Consider the following 10,352-nt stretch of genomic DNA (forward strand, 5'->3'; position numbering starts at 1 on the left):
TTGAGTGAGTGAATGATAGTATGTAAAAGACAGGTAGGTGTCAGATGACAAGTTATTAAGTGGCTATGGCACTGCTAAGAACTAAACTTACAATGTTTAATTCCTTATCTGTTAAATGGGACTACTTTTCAGTAGCATAGAAGAATAATTTGCACGTATGTATATGAAATTGTACTTACATATTCATTCATACAACAAGTGTTTATTAAATGCCTACTATGTGCTAGGTCCTGGGAATACAACAATATCCATTTTAACTATTTGTTTTAAAAAGGCCTCTTGCAATGATGATCACCTTCAGTAAATGAAAGAGTTGACTGAGCCTTGATATCTGGTGCAAATCCAAACACAGTCCCATTAATTACTGATTGGTTCTAATTTTTAAAAAGTTCTCACTGGGAAGAGAATTTTTTCTAATTGCTTTTTCCTATTTTTAGCCATTAACATTTCGTTTGGGAGCAAAATATTTAATGATTTTTGAAAAGCAACAGGTCAAGTTAATATATATTAGGTAATAGATAAAAGGCTAGATAATCAAGCAGATAGGTGACAGGGAGTCATTCTTCCAATCAAACTGATGATGTCACTGGAGAAAAGAAGGTCAGTTGGAACCCACTGTCTGGCAGTTACGGGGAGCTGTGACTAGTCGAAGGTACGCAGGAGCTGCCCCAGAGCCCTTAATCCCAAAGCGGCCAACATCACATGTCCAGGCTTGTGTTCTAGAGACACAAGACATCTTTGTGACTGATAGAGTGATCCAAAATGGAGAAAGACAAGCCTCCACAGTTGGTGACCCCCACATCAGTGACAGCTATCATCTCGAAGATTGAGGCTGCCCAGCTAACTCGAGCTCAGGAGGTAATCTCTGAGATGAGAAAGTTATCCTTCTATTGGGGTCTGATGTAGAGGCTGGGGGCTGATCCCAGATTTGGGAAAGATTCTACCTGTGGGCCCTTGGGGATCCTGGGATTCTCAACAAGCTGGGTTTGCAGACAGATTACTACAAAATATCCACCTCTTACACTTGGCCTCTGCAAGGCCGGCTGGAGTCAATCATGTCCCTCCCGCCAACCCCTTCCCAAGTCAGGGTTGGGCCCAGGAAGGGAACAGCCCATGGAAACCCCAGGATGGCCCAGAGACACATAGGGGTGGGTCCTAGCAGGGCAGGAGGTGGGGCCCAGAGCTCATGATTTGGGGTCTGTTCTTGGCAACCTTTCAGAATCCCTCAAGCGGAGCCCTAGGAGCTCAGGAAAATGGCCAAAGGCTGGAATCACCAGGCTCATGAACCTCTAGTGTATTTTTTTGTGGGAGACTCTGATCCTGAGGGTTTCTTAGGGCCTCATTTTTCCAGTCTGTTTCCTCAGGATCCTTGTGAGGAGAGATGTCCGAAAGGCCCCAGCAAATTCTGAAATTCTGAAGAAAGTTTTGCTATGGATTTTTAGTATTCTCTCCCTGACCTGGTCTTAATCATTAAAATGACAGTGATAAGAGCTACTTATTTTATGTGCTAGGCAGTGTCCTAAGTGCTTGAGAAATATTAATTCACTTAATCTTTACAAAAACCCTGTGACATTGATACTATAATGATCCCTATGTTACAAATAAGAAAACTGAGGCACCAAGACATTAAATGACTTGTCTAAGATCACACGACTAGGACATTTCATCTGGCTTCAGTGTTCACACCTCTAAACACTACAATCTGCTGTCTTTCCTGTAGGATATTTCTTCCCAGCTCTCAGACATTTTGGACAATGTCAACTGTGTCATTGACCGATTCCAGGAAGAATTAGGATATGATTTAAAAGAAAAGGCAAAATCTCACCAGCTGGAGCAGAAGGGCAAGAACAGATTCATCTTGCTGGAGAAAATAGCCTCCTTCTCCAAAGATGCTAAGACTAAAGAGAAGCATTTGTATGAGATTCTCCGCTGGCTGGGTGACTGGGGTGAGTCTGCAGGCTAGGTGCAGTCCTGAGGGCAGGTGTCTTCCCCAGGAGACACCACTAGTCCCAGCTCTTTCAGTCTCCTCCTTTCCCCACCCTAAGTCAGCGTTCTCTGGGAGGGGAGGGTGCCGAGGGAGCAAAAGACGTATCACAGTGTCTCTCCAGTGAAACATTCTCCCACTCATGTCATAACAGCAAACATGTAATTGTCTAAAACGTAACAGATTGAGACATTAGCTGCCACATGTGATGAAGCTTAAATCACAGGTCCATTATGATATCTCATTTTCTAGAAAGATGTGAACTAAATTCAAACCCACTCTAGTGAATTTATTTTCTTTTTAATTTTTTTACCTTTACTGAGATTTAATTGACAAATGACATTGTGTAAATTTAAAGTTACAATGTGATGATTCAATATACATGTTATGAAATGATTATCACAGTAAAGTTACTTAACACATCCATCATCACACAGTTACCCTTTTTTGTGATAAGAACATTTAAGATCTACTCTCTTAGCAAATTCCAAGTATACAATGTAGTATTGTTAACTACAGTCACCACGCTATACATTAGCTCCTCAGAACTTATTTATCCTACAATTGAATGTTTGTACCCTTTGACTAATGTCTCCCCATGTACCCCATTTCCCAGCCCCTGGTAACCACCAATCTATTCTCTGTTTCTCTTAGTTCAACTTTTTAGATTCTACGTATAAATGAGATCATACGGTATTTGTCTTTCTCTGTCAGACTTATTCCATTAGCCTAATACCCTGGAAGTCTATCCATGTTGTTACAAATGGCAAAATTTCCTTCTTTGTTATGACAACAGTATGTCATTGTATATACCACATTTAAATATTTTTAATTTTCAATTACAGTTGACGTTTAATATTGTATTAGTTTCAGGTGTACAGCATAGTGGTTAGACATTTATATAACTTATGAAGTGCCTGCCTCCGGTAAGTCTAGTTCCAACCTGACACCATACATAGTTATTACAATATTACTATCTTCCCTATGCTGTACTTTACATCCTCATGACTATTTTATAACTGCCAATTTGTACTTCTTAAGCCCTTCATCTTTTTCACCCAGGCTCCAATCCTCCTCCCATCTGGCAACCATCAGTTTGTTCTCTATTTTGTTTTTGTTTTTTAGATTCCACACATAAGTAAAGTCATATGGTATTTGTCTTTCCCTGACTTATTTCACACCCACTAGGTCCATCCATGTTGTCACAAATGACAAGATTTTATTCTTTTTTATGGCCAAGAAATATTCCGTTATACTACATTTTATATCCATTCATTGGTTGATTGACACTTAGGTTGTTTCCATGTCTTGGCTCTTATGAATAATGCTTCATTGAACGTGGCCATACAGATATCTCTTAAAGACAGTGATTTCATTTTTTTGGATGTATACCCAGAACTGGGGTTGCTGGATCATATAGTAATTCTATTTTTAATTTTTTGAGGAAACTTCGTGCTGTTTTCCAAAATGGTTGTGCCAATTTACAGTCTCACCAACAGTGCAGAAGGGTTCCCTTTTCTACAATCTTCATCAATAGTTATCTCTTTTTTTTCATAATAGCCATCCTAACAAGTATGAGGTAATTTCTCATTGTGGTTTTGATTTGCGTTTTCCTGATTAGTGATGCTGAACACCTTTTCATGTATTTTTTGGCCATTTATATGTTTTCTTTAGAAAAATGTCTATTCAGATCCTTTGCTCATTTTTAAATTGGATTGTTTTCTTGCTATTGTATGAGTTCCTTATATATTTTGGATCTTAACCCTTTATCAGACATATGGTTTGCAAGTATTTTCTCCTATTCTGTAAGTTACCTTTTCGTTTTGTTGATCATTTTTTTTTTTACTGCAGAAACTATTTAAATTTTAGAATTGTTTTTTTCTATTTCTATGAAAAATGCCATTGATATTGCACTGAATCTTTAGGTGGTTTTGAGTATGGACATTTAACAATATTAATTCTTCCAATCCATGAACATGTTGTATCTTTCCACTTAAATATGTCTTCAATTTCTTTCATCAATGTCTTACAGTTTTCAGTGTAAAGATCCTTCACTTCCCTGTCTAAATTTATTCTTAAGTATTCATTTGTTTTTGATGCTTTCATATATGGGATTGTTTTCCTTATTTCTTTTTCAGATAGTTCATTTTTAGCATATAGAAATGCAACTGACCTTTGTATGCTGATTTTGTGTCTTGCAATTCTACTGAATTTGTTAGTTCTAACAGTTTTTTGGTGGCACACATTAGCTATTTTAAGTGGAACCCAAGGGTAGTATTCACAGTACTGAATGACGCCTATTGCATGGGCACTGGGCCAAACAGCACTGATACTAGCTGTAAGAAACTGGTATAGCCATTTGGGTGTGGACCAGCTGTAAGTAGCCCTGGAGCCAGATGATACCTCTGATAAGATCAGAGTTATCTCATAACAAGACCTCAGTCTACTGTGAGCTATGATGGATGCTGCAATGTTGGAGGAAGGTGGCATAGAAATGTACCCCATCCCCCTCACACTGTCCTGCCCCTGACAAGCTCAGTTCAGTGATGCTTCAGCTGTCCCCAAGAACTAAGCAGGACTGTTGACTCCAGTTAAGTAGTTTAATTGTCCAGATATTGGACTAAGCAATGGAGATAGAGCGACAACAAGGCAGACACATCCCTGGCCTCATAGTATAACAATACTGTTTAATATCCGTTACATATTTTCTACATGGCAGGCTTCATGTTGATCATTTCACATGTATTATCTCATTTAATCCCAACCCAACCCTTTTACAAGCGAGGATGCTGAGGCGTAAGGGAATAAGCGACATGCCTGACATCACACAGCTAGTAAGAGGTAAAACCAGTCTGACCTCGAAGCCTGCTAGTATCACCCCTGTGCTATAGGGCTGCTTGGGGTTCCCTAGAGGATAGATGGTTCTCAGCCTAAACCTCTTACTCCCTCTCTAGGTGACAGTCTGACCTATGAGATCAGGAACAGGAAGAGTGAGGAAGAAGAAGAAGACCTGGATGAATGGATTGAGGTGATGGAGAAGGTGTTACCTCTGTCCCTCATCACCACCAAAGGAGGCATCGAGTCTCTCATTTCCCTTTGCTCCACTCTCATTGAAGGACAAAAGAAAAGGGCACAAAGTAGGTTCCAGCAACCTGTGAGGGGAATGGGGTACATTTCAGATGCCATCTCAGGGGAAGAAGTCACACATCAGAGTCCATGCGGGTCTTTCTGACTCTCCTTCATAACAAAAGCTTTATTTGAGATGGATTAGCAGTGGTGAGGGGTTGGAGAGTTGAACCCAAGCTGAGCACTAAGCAGTTCTGAGCTGTCCCTCAGGGCTGGAGGAAGGGTTGATGTGGAAATAGCTTCTTTTGGTGCTCCCTGGAGCTGTGGCCTCATGCAGGTTCTGAGGAACAAGGCTAGAAAGCCAGAAAGGCTGGAGTGTGTAGCTTGAGCCTGAGGAACATCCTTTCCTTACTCCAAACCCAGCCACAGAGCCAAAAGTCTGGTGAGACTCAGCCAACAGTTCCAGAACCTTCTCGATTTTGGCTGTTCTAGAAGTTGTCAGTCAACAAGATTCAACCTTAGAATTTTACTCCTATCAGCACTAAAGGGACCTGAGATTATCTAACTCCTACATTTTATAGATGAGAACACTAAAGCTCGAAGAAAGGACCACAAAGAAAGCCTGTGGCAAAATCACACTTAGGTTTTCTGGCTTCTTATTCTTATTCAAAAGCATGAGCCAGACAGACAGAGTCAGAGTCAGACAGACCTGAGTTTGAGTCTCATGTACCAGTTTTGGGCTATGTAACTTTGGGGAAGTGACTTCATCTTTCTGAACCTCACTTTCCTCTTATACAAAATAAGGAAGATGCTGCCCACTTGCAAGGTTCCCCTTGGTACAAGGCATCTGGCACCATACTTAGAACCTGCTCAGGGCTTAATAAACAATAGCTAACATTAGCATTTTACCATTGACTCTTACAGTCAAGTTCCTTATCATCAAGCAAGGTCCACAGCTGGGGGAGGGAGGAAGCAAGGAAACGTGGGAGCAGGGACAATCTCTCCTACAATCCTGACCATATTATTTCTCCAAATATAGTTAGTTGTATACTTGACTTATTTCTTTGCTAGATTACAAACTCCTACATGGCAAAGGCTGTGTCTTAGTTATTTTTTAGGGATTGGTTATTGAGCATTCACTAGGTACCTGATACTGTGCTCAGCAGTAAACATGCTTTTAATTAAGTCCTATGAAGTAGATGCTATAATTATCCCGTTTTTCAGAAACAGAGGCACTGAGAAGTTCGAAAACTTGCCCAAAGCAAGTGGTATGGATGGAATCAAGCCCAAGTTACCTGATTCCAGAATCCAAGCTTTGAACCACTAGGCCATATGGCCTCTCTGACAATATTAGATTGATGCTAGCATGACGTCAATGTCATTTAACTTCCATATTTCCTTTAGCCCTTATTCAAAGTTAGCCAATGTCTTTTTCTGCCATTGATGTTCATTGACTAGGCAAATGAATGGATGCTCCAAGATAATCACTCCAGCAGCCCTACACATGGTAGATCTAAGGGGGTACAACTACAACCATGACCCAGCTCTGAAGAGCGGAGGTCTGTGAACACAGAGTGCACAGTCTATGTTTATGTGCATTTTCCTGGAGAGAAGTTCTGTTTTCATCAAAGTATCAAAGGAGTTTGTACTCCCAATTGGAAAAAGACATTAGTCATTAAAAACAAAAACACGTGAACAGTTACAGGACCATGTGATAAATCCTCTATGAACATGGTCCAGTGATAACAAGAAAGGGAAATAAAGCTTCCCAATTGATCTGGAGTCTAAGTGTCAGGTAGACTCCAGATCAGATAGTTGGCAAACACAGATATTGAGGCTGGGAAGTAGCATGATTAGAAAAAATAACTCTACTCCAGGGAAATATGGAGGACCAGGAGTACGTTGAATTGAGTTGAACTGGATTGAATAGTTCTAGGTCCCTCTGGGTCATGCAGGTGCTACAGAGCTGCCAGGCCCTGACAGGTAAGCCCTGGCCAAGCTGTGAGCCTGGCAGAGATCTCTCCTGACAACATCTTCCCTGGCCTCACATACAGCCCCAGCTCCTTATTCTTGCCAAAGTCCTAAGGGGACTGGATGGGAATTTGGCCAAGCAGGGTCTGGAGAGGTATTATAATCCTTGGGACCCATGGGAGCTTATTGTCTTTGTTCTCTCTACTTCTCCTAGTATCTAAACATACCTTCTGGCAAGGCTGGCGGGAACAAAGCCCACAAAAATCTACATCCTACCCTCAGCCACTGAGTCCAGAGCAGATGCTCCAGGACAATAAAACTACCTGCACGAGGGTCTCTGAGGTGAAGTCCATGCTACAGGAGCTCCTAGACTCCTCCATGTTCAACCAGGGGGAGGTCAGGGCCATCAGGTACATGTCCACTGTGGTGGAGAACCTCAACAAAGCCTTGATCCTCCAGCACAAAGAGAATAGGAGCCTGCAGACCAAGTACAAGCACATGAAAACAGAGATGACCAAAGAACTAAGCAGCCAGAGGCTATACTTCCAGCAATCTCTCCAGGTCCTCGAGAGTAAGAGGGATGCCCTACTAAAGCAAGTAGAAATTCTAGGGGGGAAGTACCATGATCTTCTCCTGATAAAGCATGCCTTAGAGTTCCAGCTGAAGAAGGCTCAGTCTGCGAGAGATCAAGCCAAAGACCAGGCCAAGATCTTTGTTGACTCTCTGGGCACCCCTGAGGAAGAGACCCTGTCAAAGAAAGAACCAGTCATGGAGGAAACCCAACAGGAACCCAAGAAGGAGGAGCAATTGTTTTCACCACTTTCCCTAAGTCCCATGGCCATGGCTGGGGACAGTGGTGCTAGGTCTTCAGCATATCATCCACTTTCCACCATGACCATGCGTTCGAGGATCGCAGATATGTACAGCAGTAAGGATGCTGAAAGTCTTCAGCCTATGTTGCCATCTTCGATGGATCACAAGTTTCCTAAGAAATGGGAAATACCAGTGGCAGAGAGCCTAGGCCACAAAGTCAGAGACCAGAAGGACTTCTTCCAGGAAGCAGCCCAGGAGAAAGAAAGACTCCAAATTAAATCCTGTTTTAGGGAGGAGCGGTCCCCAGAGAGCTCCAGGAAGGTGGCCTCGGAGCACTGGGAAGAGGAACTCAGCTGGGAGAGGCGGAGGCAGCAGTGGCTGGAGGAGGAGGAGATGTGGCTGCAGCGGCAGAAGAAGTGGGCCCTGCTGGAGCAGGAGCACCAGGAGAAGCTGCGGCAGTGGAAGATGGAGGAGGTGGCAAAGGAGCAGCAGCAGAGATTGACCCAATCTCTGCCGGAAAAGGAGGAAGGGAGCCCACGGAGGGAGACAGAGCAGCCAAGGAAGGATGCGGAGAGGATGATCTTCGTGACTACCAGTCGATGGAGGGACTTGGAGAAGGCATCACTGGCACCTCCCCCAAGCCGGGTCCAATCTGCACGCCAAGGCAGGAGGCCACGCTTGCCTAGGTCCCCTAATACTCAGCAGCCCATCCCCAGAACTCAGAGGACCATGAGTTCAGCTGATTTTACCCAGAAACCATGGACCTGCCAGGTTCTCACAAAGCCCAAGAAATCAGCCTCCGCTCCTATCACAGGGGAATCTGACAGAAAGGTGACCCAGCCCCCTTTGCATATATCTCTGCATATATCCCCGGTAAGTCTGAAGGAGAAGGTATACCACATGGACATGGATGCTCTGAGGAAGAATCTGCAGCTCCTGAGTGAGGATGCTGAGCGGGGGCTGCCCCACTGCCTGCGCCGGAAGGCACTGGAGCTCACCACCACCACCATGGAGCTGAACACACTCAGACTGTGGAGCCTGTGCCATAAGTACATCCTCTACAGACGCTTCCAGAGCCTCCGGTAAGTCCTCCCTGGCACCCACCCAGCACCTACCCACACCCACTGCGATGTGCAGGCAAAGCCAAAACCCAAGAGGAGAGGATGGGCATGGGGTGGGGAGAGTCACTCCAGGCCTGGACAAGGTCCCCCTGAGGCCCTGGGCAACCCTGAAGGCGTGGGAGGTGGGGGTACCTACACATCACTCTCCTGTACTGGGCTTTTCCTCTAAGACCGCTTCCTTATTTCTTCCTCTCTTCCTACCCTCTGTCCATAACCCTCCTAATATGCTCCATTTTCCCTGCTTTCTTCCTGTTTCCAGCCTAGCCCCAAGGCTCCACACCTGATACCACCTCCAACTTCTCTGCTTCCTGCTTTCCCGAGCTCCCACCGACCTCTGCTTCTCTTTTTGCTCCCAGTAATTATAACCGTGAAGTCATCTCTGGTTGAAAGACTTGGGGAAAGGAGGAGAGCCCTTCACCCAGTAAATGATTGTCTTCTCTCCCCAGACAAGAAGTAATCAACCACATACAAGCCATGCGAGAAACGGGGACTACCTACAAGGCCCAGAATCTCTACATCTTCCTGGAGAACACTGACCGCCTGCAGGACCTTCGTCTGCAGGCCTTGATGAACAAACAGAAGGAGCTGGAGGAGAAGCGCCGAGAGTGCTTGAGCAGCATGGTGACCATGTTCCCCAAGGTGGGCCTCCTTCCTGGTGACTTGGGCCTCCTGCACTGACTGACCTGGAGTCAGTGGGGCCAGTAGGGATGGGGACAGGAATGTGGGGTGGGGGGATGGTAAATAAAAGAGCAGGTTTGAAGCCTCTGAGCCAGGAAGAGGTGAAGGCAGGAGGCGGCCTGAGTGTAAGGAAAGGCAGCTTTCCGGTATCCATATGTGGAGACCTTCAGTAGAGAGGGATCTTCAAAAAGAGCTACAGAAGAAAGATTCTCCTGGAGGAGGAAGGTATCTGGACCCCGCAATCCCAACTTTGCACTGAGGTTCTCCCTCCCAGGTCCGTCTCTCTGCCCTGCTCCTGTAGGTTCTGGTTGCTCTCCAGGCTCGGCCACAGGTGTCCTCTTCACCCTCATGCTGGAGACTCACTTTGCTTCTCTCTGGGGACAGCTTCCTTAATTTCTGGATGCCAGGTCTCCCTTGTTTTAATGGAGCACCTCCTCCAGTCACTTCCTGACAAAGGGTACCTGGCAGGTAAAATCATTGAGAACTTGGTTGTCTGAAAATATCTTTACTTCATATACACCCTCACTGTTAATTGACAGTTTGCCTGGATATGGAAGGCTAGGTTAGAATTCATTTTCTCTTACAATTTTGAAGACACTGAGCATTGCCTTATAGGTTTTGGTGTTGCTGTTGAGAGTTCAAAGTCATTTTAAGTCCCAGTCTGTTGGGTTTGACCTATTTTTACTCCCTGAGAACTGGCTTCAGTTTCCTCCACTCTT

The 10,352-nt window shown here is 44.4% G+C and overlaps 1 protein-coding gene across 1 annotated transcript in view; it reads left to right on the forward strand.

The window, feature by feature from the left end:
* Window positions 1-730: 730 nt before the first annotated feature.
* The window catches only part of FAM186B (family with sequence similarity 186 member B), an 11,523-nt gene continuing 1,901 nt past the window's right edge, over window positions 731-10,352 (forward strand). The window contains exons 1-5 of the mRNA XM_025050231.1: window positions 731-858; window positions 1,721-1,946; window positions 4,939-5,121; window positions 7,236-8,916; window positions 9,402-9,594. Of these exons, the coding sequence (XP_024905999.1) occupies window positions 763-858; window positions 1,721-1,946; window positions 4,939-5,121; window positions 7,236-8,916; window positions 9,402-9,594 (2,379 nt within the window). The 5' untranslated portion in view covers window positions 731-762. The remainder of the gene's footprint in view (window positions 859-1,720; window positions 1,947-4,938; window positions 5,122-7,235; window positions 8,917-9,401; window positions 9,595-10,352) is intronic.

The sequence above is a fragment of the Pteropus alecto genome, unplaced genomic scaffold (genome assembly GCF_000325575.1).
Source record: "Pteropus alecto unplaced genomic scaffold, ASM32557v1 scaffold196, whole genome shotgun sequence".
In the NCBI taxonomy this organism is placed as follows: Eukaryota; Metazoa; Chordata; class Mammalia; order Chiroptera; family Pteropodidae; genus Pteropus; species Pteropus alecto.